The sequence below is a fragment of the Pteronotus mesoamericanus genome, unplaced genomic scaffold, assembly GCF_021234165.1.
Source record: "Pteronotus mesoamericanus isolate MK-2021 breed Mesoamerican mustached bat unplaced genomic scaffold, CSHL_Meso_final scaffold_174, whole genome shotgun sequence".
Taxonomy (NCBI): domain Eukaryota; kingdom Metazoa; phylum Chordata; class Mammalia; order Chiroptera; family Mormoopidae; genus Pteronotus; species Pteronotus mesoamericanus.
Window position 1 is genome coordinate 5,354,072 of NW_026555309.1, and position 25,346 is coordinate 5,379,417.

The 25,346-nt window shown below is 36.4% G+C and overlaps 1 protein-coding gene across 1 annotated transcript; it reads right to left on the minus strand.

The window, feature by feature from the left end:
- Nucleotides 1-4,432: 4,432 nt before the first annotated feature.
- On the minus strand, nucleotides 4,433-24,951 carry TTPA (alpha tocopherol transfer protein). The gene is made up of 5 exons (XM_054590190.1): nucleotides 24,715-24,951; nucleotides 17,060-17,213; nucleotides 11,239-11,432; nucleotides 9,502-9,612; nucleotides 4,433-6,404 (listed from the first exon to the last, which is right to left on the minus strand). Exons 1-5 carry the CDS (start codon nucleotides 24,922-24,924, stop codon nucleotides 6,234-6,236), a joined length of 840 nt encoding a protein of 279 aa, XP_054446165.1. The 5' UTR covers nucleotides 24,925-24,951; the 3' UTR covers nucleotides 4,433-6,233.
- Nucleotides 24,952-25,346: the final 395 nt, after the last annotated feature.

A 25,346-nucleotide genomic window follows, 5' to 3' on the forward strand; every position in this document is an offset into this window, starting at 1 on the left:
GGATAATTATTTAACTTATACAAAATATAGGAAGAGTTCCCAAACACTGTGTGGGAAATAAAGTAAACTGTACAGGTTTTAAGGATAGGAAGAAAAATTTAGGATGGTTGAGTTGAATGGAAAGGATAAACAAAAGCAACAATTTTGTAACATTGTAATAACTCTATGGTGACCGAAGAGTACTAGACTTATCAGAGTGATCACTTTGCAAATTATATAAATGTCTAATCATTATGTTGTAAACCTGAAACTAATATATAATATTATATGTCAACTGTGATTTAAAAAATAATTTAGCCCTGGCCAGTGTGGCTCAGCTAGTTGGAGCAGCATCCCATAAACAAAGGGTGACGGTTCGTTTCCGAGTCAGGACTGGTACTTGGGTTGCGGGTTTGATCCTCTGTCCGGATGCATGCTATCCCCACTGGTATGGGCACATTTAGGAGGCAACCAATTGATGGTTCTCTCTCCCATCAATGTTTCTCTCCCTTTCTCTCTAAAAACAATGAAAAAAAAAAAGTCCTCAGGTGATGATAACAAATAATAATAATAATTTCTTTTTTAATTTTAAAGCAACAATTTTGAGAAAGATTTCAAGAATGAGTAGTCAGTTCCATAGAAGCCATCCAAAGATTTTTGGGAGGTCCAGAATGCAGGGAAAATGAGGAATAGGAAAGAGGAAAATGATAAGGGCAAAAAATAAGTGAAATTTAAAATCAACCAAAAAATGAAATTCACTTAGTTACGATCCTTAAAACAGAGAAATGGATTGAAGTTTGAGACAAAAATAAAGCCAATAGGTAACACCTTTTCACTGTAAGACAGTTAACATTTAGGATGAGAGGAAAAATAAAGGGAGGTCAACTCTGAAGGCTTGTAAGGAGGCGGCTGAGGTCAGCCCAACCTCCCAGTAACAAAATTACCTTTAGCACAAGCCCCATGGCTGTCGCCCAGCCTTGCTGTAAGAAACATCCCCTAGGCAGGTCTGTGTGCTCTGAGTACGGAGCCTGCGCTCTGTGCAGGTTGGGTACTGATTAAACAAAGATGAAAAAGATAGTGTCTGCATTTAAGAGCACTCTTCAGCAGGGAGACCAGGCTGGCAGATAAATAGCCCTCAATTCAGTGTCATAAAGGCTGACCTTCCCACAGGGGACCACACAAGTTGAACCGTATCAGTCTCACTGGGAGGGGCCAGAGAAGGTTTTACCGAAGTGACAGAGGGATGAGACTTTGAGGATGAATAAATAAAGCAGCAAAGGGCCTGAAGCAGAGAAACTGTAAGAGCAAAGGTTCAAAGGACAAAATTCACACACCTCTAGTCTCTATCCCCTCACCCCACCTTGCTACTGATTCTGAGGTTTCCTGTGTGAAAGAGGCAATATTTTTCTAAGTGGTGAAATGTTGGTGTGCCTAGAGTATAGGTGGGGTTAGGAGTTATCAATGCGAGGATAGAAAAACAAGTTGGGCCTGATTGTGAAAGGCCTCCAGTGACGATTAGCAGTTTACCCTGCACAAAGGGCTGCTCTCTCCAAGTTCTGGGAATAAAATCTTGCAGACAGATGACTACTCAGTAGTGGAAGAGGTATGTACAGGTAGAACAATGAGAACAATGAGAAACTGGTAGTCCATTGAGGAGGCGACAGCAGCAGGTTAGATGAGAGATGATAAGCCTTAGAAATAGGTCAGGATCAGACATTTCCAGGTAGGACTGATAGAATCTGGTGGCCATCCACCTCCATGATATGTGGAATTGGGTCTATCGGGAGCATGATGGTGTTGGTGCTGTGAAGCATATGGAATTTACAGCCTGGCTGGCCAAGTTCAGCCTGACCCTGGCATTTACTAGCCCTGTGATTCTGAGCAAAGAAGGAACATTTCTTGAGTTCAGTCCTTTTCTGTGAAAATAGACATAATGTTACATTTTTTTTGTAAAGATTGAATAACAATGTATTGAATTTAATATAGTGTCTGGCACAAAACAAGTAGTCCATACATTCGAGTTCCCTTCAGCTGGCATTCAGGACCTCCTGTATTTTGTTCCACAAGGATCTTTATAGGCAAGAGGCGCGCTCCCCTGAACCCATACCTTCTCTCCAAAAATATAGGACTCTATGCTACCATAGGTAGTTAGCTGTTTAGTAATAAGAAAGAGAGCAAAGAGAATTGGACATCGATCTTAATAAACTGATCAAAAAGGGGAGCATAAGCCGGTTTGCTTAGCCAGGAAGGTAGAGCCTCACACACTCCAGGGGATTTCAACATTTCTCCACCAGGGAGATTAATACTCCGTTCCCTGCTTCGATTCCAATTGTTCTGAGGTACAAGGTGAGGTAAGCGCATGCATAATAGAAGTCAAAATGGCGCAGGGGGAGGTGTTTGACCATATAGGCCTGTCAGTGTAACTAGGAGTGGACCCATCATAAGCGCACAAAAGCTTGGGAAGTTAATTGGTTATTTTGAAAGAGCTTCTGGTTATAACCTCAGGGGGACAAAGAAGCAGCTTCTCTCGCTCTCTTACTTTCTCTCTCTCTCTCTCTCTCTCTGTATGATCTGCACTCAATCCATTTGTTCATGTGTTCTCTCTCGTCTGGGAACACATGCAACCCCGTGTGTCTAGCAGCTATGTGGGCCTGCAGCAGACATGCAGGCTCCAAAGGATCAGGCTGTAATATGAAACAGAAACTCTGGGCCCTGGCCTTGGCTTTTGCCTTGTTGAGGACACGATTGAACTTTTTTCATGGCAGGACGGATGGAGGTGGGATACAGCGGCAGGTATCTACCTGAATAAACCTTGCCAGACCATTCTCCCATGAATGGGTCTTTGGAATGCTTTCCTCACAATCCTGTGGAAAATCCTGATTTCCATTGGCAATGCATTTACTGTTTCTCAGATGTGATCTTTTATTTCTCACGTCTTTGGCATTGTATTTCTTTCCTTGGACTATCCTTCCTCTCCTCAGTTCTCAATGCTCCTTTAAAGGCTCTGCTTCAGATTGTACTTCCTCTAAGGACACATCCTCCTTCTTCTCAGGTAGAAATGATCTTTCTTTCTGTTAGCCGTCCAAAGCACTTTATTGGAACCATCCTAATGAATGGTACTCTATGCTGCATTTTACCTGTCCATTTTGGATATTGTGAACAGAGGTTGCCCAGGTGGAGTCATTTATGTCCAAGGAACTACCACAGAGCTGGGAAACCATCACATTTGTCTTGCCCTCCAACCAGCATGTTTTTTCATGAACTTTTCCACTTTCAGTTGTGCCTAAGCTTTTTCTCCTCTTCAATACGATACCCAGATCATCTGTGTTTTTCACTTTGAAAGGTGCAACACATTGTGCACCTTTCATTTGCATATGGGGGTAAGCCAACCCTTATTGACTCAGCCAGAATCCTTTCTTTACATAAAAAGGACAGCAGTGTAGCCCAGGCCTTCAGAAGCCCTGCCTTTCTTTGTTTTCCCTGGACCACAATTTAGGTCACTCTCTCAGTCTGTGCCCTGGATTGTAATTCCTCCTTTGCTCAAATAAATGGTTTTTATTCTTAATTAACATTGTCAATGTTAATATATTTTTTAACATTGAAAGTTTTTTTCTCTCTTCAAAGTAGCATCTGGTTAATTTTTCTGGCCACTATAATACTTACTTCAATGTACAGCGTTATCAAAAGCGATATTTAAAAGTCAAACTAACGTAATTGACTTGGATAAAAAAGAGCGGGTAATGGCGTGCGCAGTGTGGGGCTTGAGGGGATGGCCTGCATCCCTGCCAACCAGAGAAGCAGTGGGGTGTTCTGCTGCCAACCTAATTGCATTCAACTATTTCTACTTCTGTCTTTGTAAGTCATGGTTCCTCCAGAGCATTAAATATAGCAAAATTCAATATCGAAGGGTCAGTAAGGAGTGTTGCAGACAACACTGTCTTACTAGTTTCCCGAGATTTTGGTATTTTTGTGTGTTTGACCTATTCTGTGGCTTAATCTAGGTGAGTGACAGATATTTGCTCTAGGACTTAAGTGCCATTCAGTGTAATAAAAATCTATAGTTTGACAAATAAAGTCATAATCTAGGCTAAGAACAAATTGTTTCAATATCAAATTATCTGATTAAGTGGCACATTCTGGCTTTTTTCACTAGAAGCTTTAGCTGAGTAAGTAAGCATGGCTTAGTTTTATAAAATTAGTTTGTGGTCCCTTTAAGCACAGCAAAAGACATTGGAGGAAGGTAGTGTTGAAGAAAGCAGTTGGGGAAACCAGCCTGAAATGAAAACTTATAAAGAAAAAACGGGCATTTGTGTAATGGACAACTAGATGTGGTAGGTTTTTCTTAAACTTTTCTGTCAGGAAAAGCAGTTTTGGAAAAAAAGAATGCCTAATCATATTTTGAAATAAAAGAGAAGCAGCTATAGTTTATGTAAAAGATATTTATTTTCTTTTGAACAATATTCAAACATAAATTATTGTGCAGTTCAGTAACACAATAAGTGCTAGAGATAATCTTTAAAAGGCACTTCTACTGCAATTACATTTAAGTAATATAGACAATTCAATAGCTATTTATCTTGCCACCTTATAAAATTGCCTGCTCATTTCACATTGTTCTTCTAATGTTCTTCAGTGAATTGCTGCATTTGGTTAAGATTTCAAGGTCCCATTATAAAATGTCCCTCTATTGATTGACTTATTTTATTTCTATTTACTGTTAATAACTTCACTAATGAATCACATTTAAAAGATATTTTTAAATGTTATCCATTGTTCATGTGCTAACATAATCATTGTTTTACAGAGCCATGCAAAAGTGTTTTAATTACCCAAGTGTAAGTGAAAAGGTACTTTGCCATGCAAACCTCCTTCCAGGAATGAAAGTTGGATAAACCAGAGCCTTTTGTTACTATTGCTTACTCTTTCTAAATGGTTTTGTTGTGAAGAAGAATAACTTTTTTCTTTAGAAAACAGGCACCATCTAACTTTTAATAAAAATTATAATGTAAAATTAGTTTCCCAATGATAAATTAAAAGAAAACACGTTCTCTAAAGAACATTGACAATTGCTCTGAATTTCATCATAGATATATGTACAGAAAATAAGTATCAGCTCACCTGATTAGAATAATTTTCTTATAAAGAAAAAATCCTTCACATGCTCTTTCACAAAGATACTATTGTATGATTTATCTAGAAACCCATCTAAGCCGAACAAATATCTGACAAATTTTTCAGTGTGTTCTTAATTTTTGAGTTTTTAAAATTATATAAACTGTCATAAGTTGAAAGCCACACCTTTATATCTTTCTCAATAAATGAAATATACTTTGTTATGAGCTATAGTACAAACATCACATTTCAACTACTGATTTTTTTAAGTAAATGTGAATTATAGGATTTGGCTTGAATATTCTGAGATAATAATAAAATTCAAATTATTTCATACATAATCCCCAAAATTCCAGTGCATTTGACAGAGATTTAAAAACGTAGACATATCATTTTTCTTTTGTTGTTGTGTTATTGTTCCATTAAAAAGAGAGATTGTGTATACAACTAAATATTATTCTATCTCTAAATATCTGTGCAATCATGATAAGCATAATCAAAGTCAAAATTCCATTATTGGTTTGTTTTAAAATGCAGACACAGTATTAAGAAGTCTTTAAGTCTGCCTGAAATATTTTAAAAATTATTTTCAAAATGGTATCACTATGATTTATTTCTATAAAGGACCATAGATGCTACATACAATAATTTATGATATTTAGACTCTACAATCAAGAGTTCTATTGTGCAAATATACTAAAGTAGAATTTCCCTGAGAGGAACTATTTTTCTGGCCACAATAAAGTAAATTCATATTCAGATTTCAATCTGACTTATAAACTAATCTGACACCTACCCAAAATGAGTGTTAATAGATTTTTGTCATCAGTTGAATTGTGCTAATAATTCTTTTTAGTGGACTATTTATATCTTTGTTTCTAAACAAATGTACTCAGAGAACTTGCTTAAAATGAAACTTTCCAGAAACATAGAAAGGCACTCATGAATAGCTACTTTATAGATCACTTTCAAGGTATCGGATATATTAACATATAATTACTTCAAAGGTAAATGCATTTAAAAAGTAGTTTCCTAAATACCTATGTGGCTCATATCAGAAGATTTTTACAAAAGATCAATCAGACAAGCATTAATTAGTCGAAAAGACTTTTCTTCTTTCATTCACATGAAATAACTTCTCATTAAATGGTCTGTGAAATACTGCTGAGATAATTTTCAGACTTCATTATAAAATGCGTCCACTCTTGACAAATGTCCTCCATGGAGAATCCTTCACCGCCATATTCCAGAGGAAGAATGTCTGGGAAATGCTGAAGTAAGCTTTGTTTGTAATTAGTCCCATGAATATGAATCTGAAATAGCCAAAATGTTTTAGGAGGGTTGCCTTCAGCATTTTGATACATTAGATGAATTTTCAATGGAAAAATCAACATCATAAAATAAGATACTCTAATAACTTGCAAGATAGGAGTGTATGTATAGATACTACATCCTTTATTCCTCTGCTTATGAATCAAAGAATTTTACTCGTTTGGAGTGTGCTACTTATGAATCTGAGCATCTTACTGTTTTCTTATATTTGCATTCTTATAGCTATACAAGATTCATTAAAAAATTATTTTCCTCTTTCACAAGTAGATTTTTAAAACTCTGAATAAAACTAAACATATTTTATATATTCTATTTCCTGATGTATAAGCCATTATTAGCAAAATATCAAATTAATTATTCTATACACTGTAAAAATGTCCTACCTGGTAATAGTTCACATGAAATAAAAGCATATATCTACACATAAAATTAGATATATAGGAAATAATTTATATGGTATATTTGATGGATATTCTTGGTTAGTACAAAATTAAGAGACAATTATGTTAGTTAAGAACCTTAAACTTTCAATTATTTTGAACTATAAATATCAATCATATAATGCCCTAACATTAAAGATTTAGAACCTTAAAGCAAAAAGCATATCTTATTAAAATATAAATATTAAAAAAAAACCTTTTTTCATCTGCTAGGGCAAAATGTTCATCGAAACATTCAACAATCATTTAATAAGCATCTACTATGTGCTGGGACAGTAATTTTCAACCATTTTCATCTCATGGCAGATACAAACTAATTACTCAAATTCTGCAGGATACAAAAAAACATTTTTTGCCAATCTGACACAAAATAGGTATAATTTTGACTGATTTACAAAAAATAATAATAGTAATTGTCTACCCTTTTTGCTTCAAAGTGACTTTTTAAAAAATCAGGTGCCTAGCTCTGGCTGGTGTGACTCAGTGGACTGAGCGCCAGCATGTGAACCAAAGGGTCACCATTTCCATTCCCAGTCAGGGCAAATGCCTAGGTTGTAAGCCAGGTTCCCAGTAGGGGGCGTGCGAGAAGCAACCACACATCGTTGTTTCTCTCCATCTCGTTCTCCCTCCTTTCCCCTCTGTCTAAAAATAAATAAAATCTTGCTTTAAAAAAATCAGGTGCCTATACAAGGATTTCTGATACCAAGAATTAACCAATAAGATGCAACTTTATTATGTGACATGGCCAATAAGATGTAACTCTATTACATGATCTATATATTTAAACATATAGGTCATGTAATAAGAGTTGCAGGACATTCACACTGGCCACATATTGTTGTTTTGGCTGTTGTCGTTATTTTATTTGACAATCTACGGGAAAAGAGGTCAGTGCCCCTGACTAAATAGCCAGGTGTTGCATGTTTTTAAAAATTCTTGCAGCCTACCTGTTGAATATCCCTGCACTAGGATATAAGGATTGAAAAATGAATGAAACAAGTTTCCTGCACTCAGGAACATCAGAGTCCTCAATCCTGGATTTTTTCTGAAATGTTTACAATATTATCAGCTAATAGAGAAGAAAGTCTACTATCTCCTCAGGAGGGGAGAAATAAGAACAATCATAGAGGATTGACGAAGCATTGAAAAGCAGAAAAGTAGCTGGATTGGGATCCTCCTCACCCCTGGCATTTCGGCAATTGTGATTCATATCAATTGATTTTCACTGAAATGCTTTACTTAATTTCTCAATTTTTTAATTCTTCTTTCTATTTTCTTGCTGTATTCTCCTATTTATTAGGTTCAGTTTCTTATTGCTTTTGTTTTTCTTTGTCAAAAATATAACTCAAAATAGAAATACCTAATTTTAGATCTTTCAGAATTAAAAAGAGGGTAGCCAGCTTTTATCAAACTACAATAAAGAAATAAAAAATAAGTAAAAGAGTTCACTTTTATAAAAATACTAAAATGAAAAGGGGCTGTCTTCAGAAATGCGGTTCTTCTTGAAGGCAGATAGAAACACCTACTGGGTAACCTCAAAAGAATCTCTAGGGTCACAGTTTTCTAACCAGATGCAAGATATTACACTGTAATATGAAAGACTATACTTTAGAAAATTCCAAATATACTACCATAATTCATATGATCACCATTTGTATTTAAATAACGTTTGAGTTTTAAATTGTTAAAGCTTTTAAAAACTGCTTTTCTTTCAGGCATTAGACATTGCCAACGCTTGTCTCAATAAATGTTTTAAAAATTCTCTTTGAAAGATTAATTGATATCCTAAGAGATATCTAATATTAGATATCAACGAAATTAAGCTCAACGGTATAGGTAAAAAAAAAAAATCAAATCTCTTTAATCAACATGACATAAAGTCACATACCTCAGGTACTGTGGTTTTCAGCTAAAATGTATTATTTAAAATATTTTTATTTGCATAGATAATACATTCCCATGGCTAGAAATCAAAACAAGATAAAAGACACACAGTGAGGTGTCTAGCTCCCAACCTTATCCTCATCCACCCTATCCACATCTCTGTTCTGCATAGATAACCACTTAGGTTGCTTTCTTGTTAAACCTTTCAATGAACTTTTAATGTAGTTATATACTACAGATTCTGATTTTTCCCCTTTTTATTATACAAAAGGTAGGATACCCATAAACTCTTCTGCCTGTTTGCTTATTTCATTTTACAATAAATTCTGCAAATCTTGTATTCCATTGTGTTGATATCTCACAGTTCATTTAATCAGTCCTCTGATGATGAACATTTAGTGGTTTCCAATCTCTTGCTGCAATAAATCCTCCTGCATATGCAATTTTGTGTATGTGTGAATAAGATAAATTCCCAGAAGCACATAAGCTGTAATTTTGATAACTATTACTACACTGCCCTCTATAGGGAATATACCATACTGCACTCCAACCAGCAATGTGCCGGAGGCCCAGTTTCCCCTTAGAATCACTAACTTGATTTTTCAAACTTAAAAAGAAATTTTAATTGGCTTATTACATAAATACTCAAAATATTAGTTCAATGGTGGGGGAATGATTAATAAAGCAGTTCTTAAATGAGAAAGGACTGGAACATTTGGTAGAGAGGAACAATTACTTGAATAGCTTCACTCACCCGTTCCTTAATTTTTTCAGTCAGAAATGGTTTAATCATGGAAAAGACAGCATGAAAAATTATTGGCGCTCTTATCAAGTGGATACCACGAACTTTCAATGGAAAGGAATCCTTTTAAAAATAAAGAAAAATCTTATTAACAACAAAGTATAAATATGTATTTCTATTGACAAGTCTCTTCTTTGAACATTTTCTACCTAATGTTCAAAGCACCTAATGTGTGTTTCATTATCAAAATTATTTATCCCATCAACACAGCATAGCCTACTTTATAGTTCACTGTCACAAGATTAAGGAAAGTTCCCTAAAAAAGTATTTATTTTGTAGCTTAGGCAAAGTATTTTGAGAAATACCTGCATCTTTCATTAAAAAGATGCAAAAATTTCTTCCCAATCATATATAAATGTTCTTTTAAGTAATCAATGAGTTATTTGGGTGTTAATAATGAACATTTTCCCTCATATTTTTATTTTGAAAAAATTAAACTTTCATAAAAGTTGAAAGACTAGTACAACAGATACTTTTAAACTTTTGACGCTGGTATAAGTCTCTAACCTAAAAGTAATATAGGCTTATTCAGAAGGTTTAAAAAGTTAAGAGTTGAAGGAAAAAAAAAACTCATCAATAGTTTCCCTACCCAAAGATGTATAGTTTGTATAGCGGCGTTTCCTGTCAAAGTTCTTACATACGAAATTCTTTTTATTTTTCCTTTTTCCCCGATTTTTCCTTTTTCCTCCTAGAGCTGTGTTATCTATTGGGGGATTTTCATTCCAGGTTCTTCCTATGCATAATTTTATTTTAAACAGAAAGCTAATATGCTCTCTAAATAATTTGTATCCTGTTTTGTCCCACTGAAATAATACAATTTTTATAAACATCATGAGTTTTAATGTGTTGCAATAATCCATCAGATGGATGTACCATAATTTAAGTGACCATTTTCCTATTTCTGGACAAATAAGCTGTTTCTAATTTTATTCTATAAGAACTGATGCTATAGCATCTATCTTTATGTAAAGGAGGCAATGATGGTTGTAAGCAGAGCTTTTATTTCAGATGATCTGGACTGGAACCCTTGCTTCACTGCTTACGAAATGTATGTGTTTGGGCATTGCTATCACCTCTTTGCCACAGTTAATTAATTTGTAGAATGGGAAAATAATAGTCATTATAACATAAGATTGTGTGGCCATTAAATGGTAATTCATTTGAAACAGTCAGGTACCTGGTACACAGGTATTATTATATACAAGGTCTTTATTTAAGATTATTCTTTGGCTATGTTTACTAAGTAGGATTACTGGGTCAAAAATCATGGCCATTTAAAAAAGCTTTTGATTTCTAAAAACATTAAAAGATAAAAACTGTTAAAATTTATATCTACCAAACTCCTCTGACATTTTGTTGTACCATTGTTATGTATATTATTTTTTATTCAATTTTGTAATTTAGAAAGAGAACTTTAATGACAGAAAGAAAAAGTCACCACATGCATTATTGTTTGAATGTTTAAATTCTGTGATTACTAATCTTAAAGATATTTTTACAATTTGTTACAACATTCTTTCTTTTATGAATTAAAAATACTTTCTCTTAGCATTATTGAATTCTATGTATCATTTCTAAAATTTTATTTGATTTTCTAATAAATGTACTATTCACTTCTGTTTATGTAACATGTAACTAAATTAAAATCTATTGGAAGTATTATTCCCAACAGTTAAACTATACACTTACTGTAAGAACAGCAGCAATCTTCTTTGCTACAGATGGTGTAATTTGAAAAGCATGAGAAAAATGCCAGCCTTCCAGATCAAAGATAACCTTGATTCCGTTCCGCTGGGTTTCTACCTCCTGTACAATAAGCTCGGATGTGATTAGACTTAAACGGAATACATCATAAGCTGTAAAAACTTTTGGGTCCCAGTATGCTAAAAAAATAAAATAAAAAATATCATATCTCAGCATTGTGTAAAAAATCAGAAAACAAAAGGAAACTATTCTTTTTAGACTTAATAAAAATAAAAACATGTACAAAGATCATGAATTAAATAGCAGATCTCACTGGTGGCTCAAAAACATGTGCCTGCTTCTTCCTAGCAAAGAACAGATTTTTAAGAGCATGTGCCTTAAAATAAATAAATAAATAAATAAATAAATAAATAAATAAATAAATGCAGGCTGGATTTGATTGCCAGATGAAACTACAGCCCAAATCATGCAGGAAACAGTTGTGGCTAAGGATGGGAATGCCTCCTGGTGTGCTCCAAACTCAGAGATATTGCAAATGGGAAAAGCATGGCCTGGATTAGGAAGAGTGACTAGGGCCTTATAGTAACCAGAGAGGTTGAAAAAGGAAATCCCTGAGGTGTAGGACAGGCTGGCTGATGTCTCTGACACCACCCAGGGCCAGGCAGCATGTAGCAGAGTCATGCCCTGACAGGCTAGAACAGTAAGAGTGGGCTTTGGAAAGCAGAGTCAGAGAAGCACTTGCGTAGCTTCCCACACCCAGGCTAAGAGGAATTACTGACATTCTTCCTCTCTCCCCTCCCCCACCACTCCTGGGACGGGCCATGGCAAGCAGAAAGGACAGTGATGGCCAGGCAAGCAAGTAATCTTAAAAACAAACGAACATGCATCCACTAAGAATTGTAATATTTTTTGAAACACAGACACACAAAGAAGAGAGGAAGCAAACTGAGAGACATGCAGCTAGATCCAGAAGTTTGAAAATCCAACTAACTAGAGTTCTGGGAAGCAATGTTACAGAGAATGTGACACAGAGGAGAGAGGAAAAATAGCAGTAGGGAAAATTTTTCCAAAGCCGAAAAAAATATGTGAGTCTTCAGATTGAAGGGTCCACGGAGTGCCTAACAGGGTAAAAGAAGAAGAAAAAAACAATTCATGACTAAGTAACAGTAAAGTTTCAAAATACCAAAATGTCTGGCTTGGACAAATGGGTAGAATGGTGGTAACATTCACTGAGGTAGGAAACAATGGAAAAAAATATTTTGGTTGGAAAGATGGTACATCATTTTGGACATGTTAAAACGGTGGCTGTGAGATGTCCAATTGGATAGAGCTGGATTGGGGAGTTGGTTGTATGAGTCCTTGGAAACAAGAGGTAATAGGGTTAGTTACATATCTAGGCATTGTTTGTGTTTATAGGAGAGCCCATGAGAGGGATACTTTAGATCTGTGTTTATCTTTGTTCTGATGGAGAAATAAAGTAGCCTGAGAAAAGGAGTCTGAGTACAATGTCCTAAGGAACTTCAGGATTGAAAGGGTGAGTAGAGTAGGTGATGCCAGCAAAGGAGACAAATAAGGAGGATCCAGTTAAATTGCAGAAAATGAGGAGAATATGGCATCAAAGAAGCCATGAGAAGAGGATATCTCAAGAAAGAGAAAATATTTAACCAAAATAGGTTATATAAAGTGAGAACTTGTTGAGCAATGATCTAGAAAATGTGGTACTATATATAGTAGCCATTCTTCTAAAACATATACTATACACCAAAAATTGGAGTATATGTAGTAGTTATTCTTCTAAAACATATAATATTTGCGATTGCAATAATTTTAAGAATATGAATTAAAATTTTTACAACACGTTTTTAAATTTGAATAAAATCTAAATTATAATTATCTTTTAAACAAAAATAAATCTACTCCAAACTGAAATCAAAACTTAGTTTTGTGATGTTTTAATACTACTATCAGTGGTTTGGGAATGCTTTCTTTTAATTTTCATAATTATGAATTTTTTTCTCATAAAAGCCTTTCTTTCCCTTAGGATTATAATCAACAAAACTTTACCATATTTGTTTTAATACTTATGTAACTACATTGTATTCCCAAACCAAAAAATTCAGGTAAAATAGCCTTAAAACATCCATTGTCCATTTAAATCAGAGTAAGAAATTTCATATTTGCATGCTATTACATATCTATTTGACAATTCTATAGAAGTGTTAGACTATTTCAAATTAGAAACATTATTGACTTTTTTCCAGGAAGTATAATAAGTTTTTCTTTTGATGCCTGAGTATAAACATGACTTCTTTTTTAAAATAAGTTGTCGCTCCTCATTTTTCTCCCTCTCTATTTGCTAAAAACAAAGAGAGAGTAAGAGGAAGTGGTCTGCTGTGTTGTTGTATTGAGAGGTCAAGTAAAACAGGATGCCCATTTCATGTCCATTAGATTTGCTGACGAGACGGTCGCTGATGATTTGCTGAAGTCATTTCAGCAGAGAGGTGGGAGTGAAACCAGTGAGACCAGGGCTGGTTGAGAGGAGCTGTGAGGAAATGTGGGTGGGGAACATCACTGACTTAAGAAACCTGGCTGAGAGGGGCCGGAGTGGGGACATGGCTGGGGCTGGAGGGTCTTGAGGGAATGAGTAGGACCTTTTGTTTTGTTTCAGATGGCTGACCCCAAACAGATTTAAATGTCAGTAGGCAGGGTCTAGTAGCGAGGAAAAACTGAAAGACGTCGAAAGAACAGGGATAGTTAGAAATATTCCTATGAAGACACAGTGGAATTGCCCCTTGCTTTAAAAGCCTCTGATTCCTAGTTTGAATTTGAATAATCAATCCAGCTCATATGTACTATACTACTTCAGACATTGGCTGAAAACTACAATGGTGAAAACTATGAACAGAATAACTGAAAGTCTGCAGTTCAGAAAATAGTTATAGTCCTAAATTTCTCAGCCAACCAGCATGTTAAGACCTGTGCTGCCCAATAGGGTAGCCATTAATCACATGTAGCTATTTAAATTTAAATTAGTTAACATTAAATAAAATACAAAATTCTGTTTCTATGTTGCGATAGCCAAATTTCAAGTACTCAACAGCCATGTGTGGCTACTGGCTACTGCAGAACAGTTTCATCATCATAGTTACATTGGATAGCTCTGATCTGGACTTGACTCTTTCTTAATGTAAAAAGAAAAACACGCCTTAAATTTTTCATTCCTTCTCTAACATGTATCTAACATTTATTGAGTCATTATTGTATATAAAGTAATGCTTTAATTATGTTTTTTATATATTACAAGATGTAATGCTCACAGTAATCTTATGAGGTAGGTTTTTACTAGGCTAGCTGAGAGATGAGAAAATGTGTTACAGCTACACAGCTCTTTGTGTACCTAGAACATAGCAGAGCTAAGATTTCTACCAGGCAACGTATTCCTAAAAATTAAGCCATAGTCAAAATTTAATATTCAATGTTAAATTTTACTTTTGTTGTTTTAATATAGTAATGAGTCTCAAAAGGCTTAAAGTTACAGCTGACCCTTGAAAAACACAGGGGTTAGGAGCATTGACCCCCAGGTAGTCAAAAATCCAAGTATAACTTTTTATTCCCCCAAAACTTAATTACTAGTAGCCTGCTATTGACCAAAAACCTTACTGATAGCATAAATAGTCCATCAACACATATTTTGTATGTTACCTGTATTATATACTGTTTTCTTACAAAGTAAGCCAGAGGAAAGAAAATGTTCCTCAGGAAATCATAAGGAAAAGAAAACACATTTACAGTACTGTACATATTTATTGAAAAAAAACCCCATGTATAAGTGGCTCCACGTAGTTCAAACCTGTGTTGTTCAATGGTCAGCTGTGTATCCTCCAACTTGGATGCTAAGAATGGGAAAAAATTAGTGTTGGGGTACCCTGTCTAACTGGAGAAAGGCTCTGGGCATTTTTTCACTGCTTTTACTGCATAGAGATGGTACCTGGGAAAGTGGTTAGGCTAATGTTCTGTTGAAAAGCTCTACCATAGATTTCTTTTTTCAGTTCCTCCCATTAATTCAATTAAACTTAGAAAATTTATAAATCTTTACACTTTCATTTTATTCATAAAACTCTTCTGTGTTTCTTCTTTTCACCCTAGAATAACATGTTATTCTGCATAACACACAGGAGATTTGCTGCATACCCTCTTCTGGCGACCAGTACACCTGCAAGCTTTTCTTGATTTTAAAATCTCTTAGAGTTAAACAGTACACTTATAAATGAACATACTATAAGAGACCCTTGCTAACCAATAGAAGACTTGATTCAGTGTGAAGGTATTTATAATCAAAGTAGCACATTTGCTTTTTCATTATTAAGGTGTTATTTTTTACTACTTAATTTGCCCTAGTTAGTTTATGAACAAACTAGAAAACCTTCAGCCAGGCAGTGCAGAGCCAGGATACATGCAGAAAGGATCGTCTGTAGATTTCAGTTTTACGTTCCTGGAATCCCTGGGCAGAGATGCCAGATAAAATATAAGGCGCCCAGTTAAAGCTGAATGTCAGATAAACAGAATATATATATATATATTTTAGTATAAGTATGCCTCATGCATACCAAAAATTATTTGTTATTTATCTGAAATTCAACGGTAAATGCATACTTTATGTCTTCATAAAATATAGGTTTATTTGCTCATAAAATATACGTACTATGCTAAAGCTAGCAACCCTGCCCCAAGGAACTCAAAGAACTTCATTCAACATCCCATAACACTGCTGGAGCAAAAGACAGCAATGTCTATTATTGTCTATAAACAGATGTCCAGCTCATAGACAACGACTTCATGACTATCTCAGCTGTATTTGACACATAAGCTACAGCAAGAAACCGGAGTCATTCTACTCAGTTTTCTAACACTTTTTCAAGAATTAAATGCAGTGTCCTCTTGCAAGAAAGCAAACAGCTGAATAACAGGCATCCATCTTACCTATAAGCAGGCAGGAAAAGCAAACCTACACATATTTTAAAGTTCTCTAATATATTTAAAGATGTAAAAGTTTCTGGAAGATTATAATTCATAAGATTCTGCTCATACAATGTTGGGCCATGAGAACACATAGCAGGTGGTACAGGCCCTTCTCCCTTGAATGCCATTTTTCACCCCAAGCAAGTCTAAGGAGGGGGCAGGAATTATAAATTGCGAACCTACATGAAATACTAGGAAGGCCTAATAATGACAGGGGGAAGCAGTAAAAACCAGGAGGAGCACGTGGAATACAGTGTCTTCAGCACTTCCTGAGTTCCTCTTTCCCGCTGCGCCTTTCTCCACCCAGGGGAACAAGCACCTTGCTCTGCAGCTTGAATGCTATCCAACTAGTCGCTCACTCACTCACTCACTCCAAAATATTCAAGAAACACCTACCACGTGCCCTGGTTCAGTGCTTGGCATACATCAGTGAACAGAATAGACAGCTTCTATGCATTATTGTAGTCCAGAACTCTTATTTGTATTTCCTACTAAATGTTCTTTCATTTCCCCTTGATCATTTTCATCTTTCCCCAACAATTTCTCTTCTCTGTTTTCTTTTTCTCTTATTTTCTACAGTCGACTATGTGGAAAAATCCTATGTAGTAGGATTTTCATTGGTTTTTATGAATTTTCTCACAACTGCTAGTGTTCTTATACTTGGGGGACATTAAAATATCAATTAAACCTGTTAAAACCTGAAAACCTAAATGTCTAAATATGGACTCACTGAAGCCTTCCGTATAGCAGTCAAGAAAAATCAATGGAAGTGCTGTGTCTGACTTACTGATTCTGTAAATGAGAACTCTGCTGCCAGTGGAATCCCTGGCTCTCAGGACTCCAAGGTAGCCAGCCCTCAGGAGGCCAAGAACGCTGCCAGGGTGTAGATCTGCACTTATTTCCGGACATTCTTCTCTCCACTTATAATAGTTTTTTAGTAACTGAAAGAGAAAATAAAAATTGTCTACAGACAGCATACATGGTAAGCATTTGGTAAAAATGGTAGGAAAGCCTTGGCATTACAATATGGTCCTTGCCACCTCTCATGTCAAGATTTTAGTATGCGGTATCCTTTTAGCATAAAAAAAAATTTCCTTCATCAAGGATCTCAGGTGATAGGAGTTAATCAAAAATTCAAAGTTGAGTAATTCTTATTTGTCACCTGTGATGGATGGCCTGCAAAGACAGCTGCCAACAACCCCTCTGCCCTGGTGCACAAATGACATCAAGAGGTGGAATCCGTTTGATTTGTTCCCCTTCAATCTAGGCTGACCTTACGTTTTCTTTGACAAGTAGAATTTGACAGAAGTGTCACCATGCTAGGTTTTTTAGAAGACTGGGGTTTTGTTTGCTTTCCAGGATCCAGATGCCATTAAGATTATGCAGTGAAAAGTCTATATAAAGAGGCCCTGGAGAATGAAAGGCTGTCTTGCTGGGAAGCAATGTGGAGCAGAGGTGATCATCCCGGCTCAGCCTTGCCCAAACTGGAGAATCGCAAACAAAGCTGTGGTTTGTGCCACTAAATTTTGGGGTTATTTGTTACCTGGCAAGAGGTAACTGAAACATCCACTTTTATTTAGTCTTTTTGAAACAAAGGATAAAAATCAATCAAATGAATTAACTCTACAAATACATTTGGAGTATCTACGATGTTCCACACACTGTTAGGCACTTGAGTTAAAATGGCAACCACAATGAACCTTTAAGCTCGCTGGAAGTGATGTATCGGTGACAACTGGATCATGCAGGCCATGCCGTGTAGTGAAAAGTTCAGTTCCCAGGCTGCCTCTTCAGTAACTTTGGTGCCACCAATTATTACCTATGTGATCTTGAGTAACTATTTACCTCAGTTGAGTCTTGTTTTCTAGAATTACGTGTAAAGCATAAGTGGACAGAATGAGTGGTGGTTAGTACTGCTGTAATAGGGAAAGTCATTTGGGTTAATTGGCTCATCCAAGTGTTTAATGCCGGTTTACATTAAAGATAACTAGAATTTTTGAAGTTTTATTTTCTTTCCTACAAAAAGAAAAACTAAATCAAAGATATAAAGGAACATCTCTATACAACTGCTATACTTTCAACTAATAAAAAACAACAGAAATTGATTTTGTTAATAGTAGCATACATTCAGAGAGACTATGAAATGCTGTGCTTGGATATTAGGTCTTGACAAAATATGGTTTGAAGGGATCCTGTTTTTTCTTTTTCTTTTTTTCCAAAAGAACCACCAATAATGGTTACTCTACATTTACAAATAATACAAACATTGCCCGTATATTGTGGAGAATACGAAAATGAAATTGCACATTTAAAACTTACTATATTTTAATTTTCTTCTTTACGATTTTCAGCATTCTCAATTTTTCTTTTTCCTTTCTTTTCTTCCCCCCACCCCCCACCGGTTATTATTAACTCTCTGAATTTGAGAGATATTTTATTTTGTTTTGTTTTTTTACTGTTTTTCAATTACAGTTGTCTCTATATTCCTTCCATTACTCTCCCCCACCCTACAGACCCCCACATCCCACATTCAATTCTCCCCTACCACCTCCACTGTCTTTGTCCATGGATCCTTTATACAAGTTCCTTGATGACCCTTTCCCTTCTTTTCCCCATTTATCCCCCTCTGCTTACTTATAAACCTTTCACCTTTTACTAAGATGTCAATATACATGGTCTGGAACAAATAACGCCTCTTTTTTATAAAAAAAAATTTTTATTACAAAATCATAAGCATGGAATTCTGTAACACAACAATATCAAACTCAAGTATACCATATAACACTTTCAGTGAAATGTTCAAATTAAAACTATAAATTATTACACCCATATTATATCACCCTAGCAACCACACTCAAGCAGGCGTTACTTCTGCCAGACACTACCTTTAAATTTAGACATGTGGAACTAAAGTTCAGATGAAAGGAAAGGACAAATGTTTATATGTGAGAGTCTTTGAGTCACTGGAATAAACATTATAGCTGTAATTACAAAGTAGTAAATCATCAGGAGGAAAAACTACATATATAAATTTTAAAAAAAATGTAGATAGTGAAAGTCTGAGCCATGGGAAATGCCAATGGCTGGGAATGGCAGGAAGAAGAGAGAAGCTGGTTGGATTTTAGGAGAAACACCACTATGGTGCACAGAAGGGAGGAGAGAGTCATCTGTGTGTGTGTCTCTTTCCCTCTCCCTCACCCCCTTTTCTGCACCCTCTCTCTGATATTGTCTCCCTATCTTTTCCTCCCTCTCTTTCATTTCTACATTTGATTTAAAAGCAATTTAAATTTAAGTGTTTTTAAAAAGAGGATGTTTCTAAGAGTTACATGCAACAGAGAGGTAAGAAAGAAAAAAAGTCAGTAAATTTTTCAACCAAGAAATAATGGGTGACCTAAAGAGCAGTTTCCAAAAGCAGTAAGAACAAAATGTACATTGTAGATGTTTGTGATATATTCATCCTAGTCTATAAGATGAATTTCTCTTTTTCCTCCTTTCTTAAGAGGCATCAGAATAAGTGTTACCAGCATTTCTAAATGCTCATTACATTCTTCATAGTTCCCACAGGCATTAAAATAGTCCTTCTAATTCTGATGTAAGCAAAATGCTAGAAACAGCATATGAGCTGCCCACTGAAATAACAATTTTATTTTCCTATGTAATGATAAAAGTTGTGGTTTTCATCGAAAGGGATCTTTTAGGTGATAGAGGCAAGAGCTTGTGATTAAGTAACACTCATTTTACTTATTAACAACTCCAAAGCCATTCAATAACTTTAATTACGGTATATTGTTATAATTGTTCTTTGTTATCATTAGTTATTTTTGTTAATCTCTTACTGTCCTAATTTAAAATTAAATTTTATCATAGGTATATATGTATCGGGAAAAAATATACTGGATCTAGGGTTGGGTACAATCTGCGATTTCAGACATTCCCCCGGTTCTTCAAAAGCAACCCCCGGCCATTAGGGCACTACTGTACTGCACGAGTAAACCAGCTGGATCCACACACTTGAGAAATTGACTTTTGTAAAGACTCATAATTAACTCACATGCTTTTGACATTTAATTTTTGCAAAATTGAAATATTTGAACCTGGATCCTTTGGTATTACTTTTCCACTGATAAATACATTCAAAGATCCAGTTGACAGAAACAAATTATATAAATGGCAAAATTCTACTGAGCAATTCTCAAACAAATGACCTAGAGTACATAACAACAAAAAAAATCGGGGGCAAGTGAATATCATTATTGAAAGGCATCTGTTTTGTACCACAATTAGGAATAAATAAGTGTAAAAAGTTATGGTTTATTTTAACTATGCTTTATAATACAGTAACTTTCTTCTTACATTTTCATGTACTTTCAAACAAAATATGACCATACTTATGCAGTTTTCATAGCCTTTAATGGCATTATTTCCAATTCGTCCTCACAAGCAACCTGAGAGGTCATTATTGTTACCCCATTTTATAGATAAAAAGACTAAAGCTCAGAGAGGTTACACATTTGTTTAAGGGCAATAACTGCAGGAGCAGAATGGAGACTGAAGCTCCCATGATATGACAAATTTTACAAAAGAAGCTACATTTAGTTGGAAATTAGTGGGGAGAGTCAATGGTACTTTGAAAGCTTCCAAGTCTTTGGGAAAACCATAACATCAATTAAAGGATAAAAACTCATCACATAGAGCAAAAATATAAGGAACTGGACTATTTGGTTATGAAAGACAAAAATTCACAAGAATATGAAGAAGAGACAAAAGTTAATAGCTGGATGCTTTTGTGTTCATTGTTTTAAACAGGGCAAGTTAAGTATACTTGAGAGCACAGGCTCCCCTGAGTTTAAGCCAAGTTCAAATACATGCTCTACCACTTAACTCTGATTTCAGACAAGTCACTTAACTCTTTACATTTCAGCTTCTTCTAAAATGAGAAAATAATGAGATAATTCTAGCAAACACTACTTACAAAGTTACTGGCATTCTGAAAGCTATTAAAGTTCTAAAAACCTCATTAATTCATTATCACTTCAAATATAAAAACCAGAAAAAATGAGAAATTTCATTAAAACCGAGGGACTTATTGAAGTTTCTTTATACAATAAAACTATAGTGCTTTTATATTATAAATAAGGAAATTTGAGTTGAATTAACTGTCTTTGTAAAGTAAATAGTTTCATGCTCGAATACTTTCTCTTTTATTTCTAGTTGGCAGGAAAATAAAGAGTTCACAGACAGAAACTTGATTCCTGTTCAGTAGATTTAGACAAAATCTTACTAGCAAATTCTTCAAGGATATGGTGCAATGGAAAGAATTCAGGAACATAAAGAATAGAGAAAAAAAAATATATATATATATATAACACAAGGCTGGAGGTAAATTCTATTTTTTATCTTGTTTTTGTTTTATCTTTTTTATTTATAAAAGTTATTGGGGTGGCATTGGTTCATAACATTGTACAAGTTTCAAGTGTCCGATTCTATAATTGTACATCACCTCTATGTTGCATCGTATGTGCTTACTACCAAAAGTCTAGTCTCCCTCTGTCACCGTGAATTTGACCCTCTTTACCCTCCTCAGTCCCCGACAACTCCTTCACTGCTGGTACCACACTTCTGCTGTTTGTGTCCACAGACATCACTCTAAACCAACAAACCAAATGAAATCAACAACAAATCATACTTTTTGGGGTAAATTGCAACATATACAAGGGGGGACTCCAAAAAAAATCAGAATTATCTTTCAGAGGGCTGGCCCCGGGTAGCGCAGGTTTCCCCTACGAGGTGAGTATTCTAGGAATTCATCTTTATCAGTGTACCAGCTGGTGTAAGAGGCTGCATTCAGCTTCAGTGAATTTTTTTAAAGACTCTTTCAGCACGTTTGCCCATCTCACGATGGGTGATTTGTAAGTGTACCAACCCATACCACGCTGAGTGTTCAGCGGTTTTTGACCAAAACTGATGAGACCCCCTTGCCCCACCCCAATTATTCACTCAATCTCACCCCAAGCAACATTTTTTTCCCCAAAATGAATAAAAGGCCTCAAAGGGAAATGTTTTACCAATGTGGAAGAAGTTAAACAAAAATGGCAGAAGCACTACAAGGCATCAAAATTGATGGGTTAAAAAACTGTCTTGAGCAGTGAAAAAAAGTCTTATAGGGTGCATTGCATCTAATGGAGAGTACTTGGAAGGTGGCTGAAGTTTAAACATGTAAGAATAAACATACAACTTTTTATAAATAAATTCTGGGTGTGTTTTTGGGTCCTCCCTCATACATGTTTAATGCCTCAAACTGCACTCTCCCTAAGAAGTGAGACTGTGCCTTCATATTTAGTATCTGCTGAGGAATTGTTAGCTTATGACTCATGATGTTGAGATACCTGGGTAGCCACTTAATAAATAGAAACAAATAAAGTCAGATTCCTAATTCATTCCTAACATCAAAGAAATCCTAGTATAGCAACAAGTCCAAAATGAAAAAAGAGTAATAATAAATTACTTAAGAAAATTTTGGAAAGAAGTGCTTATAAAACTGAGAAGTAATCAGAGAACAATAGCATTGATACATTTGTTACATAAAAACTTAAAATTCTGCACAGAAATAAAATAGCAATGTGAACACAACAAACGAGGACAATGGCCCATTCGCTTTATGTGTGAAGATGTTTTATAAAAAAATATTATATTGTATGTATATTATATTTTATATAAACAAACTGGAAGAAAATAAACAAATGGCAATAACAAGCAGTTACTGAGAAAAGAATTTTAAAATGTTAAATATATAGAAGACAATTAACCTCACTTGAAATTAAATACATTCATATTATAATAATGAGAACCAGTTTTTCACCTAGCAGGTTGGTCACACAGATCATAAAGTTGGCTAACACAGCATGGGTGGTACACCATTGTGCAATACAGAAATTGACAAAATTAGTGCAAGTAAACATTTCACTTCATCTCGCAATTCTGCAGTTTGAACTTGTCTTATTAGGATATATTCCTATTTTTCACAAAGACAAATGTACGTAGACTAGAATAACCAGTTGGCGATGGAAGACATCCCACTTATCTTGTTTACTGCATTTCTGTGTACTGCCAGGCAAATCGTAGGTGTTCAAAAAATAATTATTGAACGACGAATGAAGAGCCTGCATGGCAGCGCTGCCCTTGTCTGATGACGCGTCCATGCCCAACAACGGGGATTGCTCAATAAATGTTAACATAATATATTCATACAGTGAACAGCACAAGATCCACGAAAGAAAAAGATGTACGTGTACATGCTGAAATGCAATGCTCTCTATGATACATTAGGTTTTAAAAAGGCAAAATGTAAAATACATATGCTTGTGTGAAAGTTGGCTCTAACTGCAAGGAGAAACGAGATACAGGTCACTAACTTCCCGTGGGTAGACTTGGCAAACGAAGGATTGGGGTGAGGAACTTTTTTCCCTTCAGGAAGTTACTTTTAGAAGCCTACTTTGTTTATGGATTATTTTTGCCACCCGTAGTGTTTACTTTTTCAATTAAAAATTAGTTATCCTCACAACCCAAATCCCTCATACTGAGACATGCTGAGATTCTGTACTGTTCTACTTCTCTTGCCTTTAAAGTCGCCGCTGCATGACATTGAAGAAACCACTTGGAGAAAAAGGGCGTTCAATCGCTGAGTGCTTGCTCCGCACCAGGATCTGCGCGGGACACCTCTTACTCTGTTAAACTGGTTAATGGTCAGTCGTGGAAAGGAGTCAATGAGGTGAGCGTTCTCACCATTATTTAACAGGTGAGGATGCTGAGCCCAAAGCGACAAAACTAAAGGTCACATCCCTCTGTCTGATTCCTGTCTTCCCTCCACCCTTCTTTCACCCAACCTGGAAACACAAAACAGCCTTATTCTTACACTCGAAATATACTGGACTACTTCACTGTCTTGATACTTAAGGATTACTATTAATACTATTTCCCTGGGATTTGGCTTTAGACCTTGTCTTACTAGCAATTTCATTCTCCCCTCTACACGTGGAGCTACCTGCTAAGATGTAATGGAATCTAGGCTTCCAACTTCTCAGCTAGGTTTCTGCCCTGCCCCATCACCAGCTTTCTGCGTGGCAATAGGAAAGGCATTTCCCCAAACTTTACAAGTTCCAGAGACTCATCAAGGGTTGAGCTGCAATGTGAAATGGGCCATCACCCAGACTGGCTCTAGCTCTGCCAGATTTTCCTTTTCCAAGACCCAGACAAACTGAATGGGCCGGCGCTGTTTTTTTTGTTTTTGTTTTTGTTTTTTTCAGAACACCCGCAGCCACAGCGTCCGCCGCCCAGTGCCCAAGGTCCCTCTCGCAACTTCGGCTTTTGCCGGGATCAGGACAGCACATCCCAGGTTACTCAGCCCTGTCCGTAAGGTGGCGCGCAGCGGCGAGGCACGCTTACCCTCCAGGCCAGGTCGAGGTCGAAGTCCCGGGCGCGCAGGAAGCGCAGCAGGAAGGAGTCGGTGAGCGGCAGCTTCGCGAGCGGAGCGCCCACTGCCCGCGCCCGGCGTCGCAGCTCGGCCAGGCTCGGCTGCAGCAGCGGAGAATGGTCTGGCAGCGCGCTCAGCTGCAGCCCGGTCGCCATCGCCGGCCCCGGCCGCGCCTCTGCCATGCCAGTCACCGCCGCTTCGGCCGGGGTGGCCCTGGCTGTGGGAGAAGCGTGGGCTGCACACCACCTTCCAGCCCCTCCTCCGGTGGCCGCTGCCCAGCGCTTGCCCACCCTCCCGCCCCGCCTGGCCACGGCAGGCAGCGCATTGCCTCCCCAAAGGAAACCACGTGGTGTTCCCACGGGTGCTAATAATTTCGAAAGCTCTAAGTAGTAGTTCGAACCTTTCCCCAAAGGGAATTCACTGGTGATCAGTGCCAAGGGAAGATGTCAAAAAGTTTGTTTGCCTACGTTGATGGGCATGTTTCAAAAAATCTCCTAGGGAACTTTTTTTTTGTTCCCCTCTCTCCTGTAGCCCTTTCCCTAACAGCACCTACGGTGGTGATTGAATAAATACCTGAAAGAGGTGAGGGAGCTGGCCCAGGGAC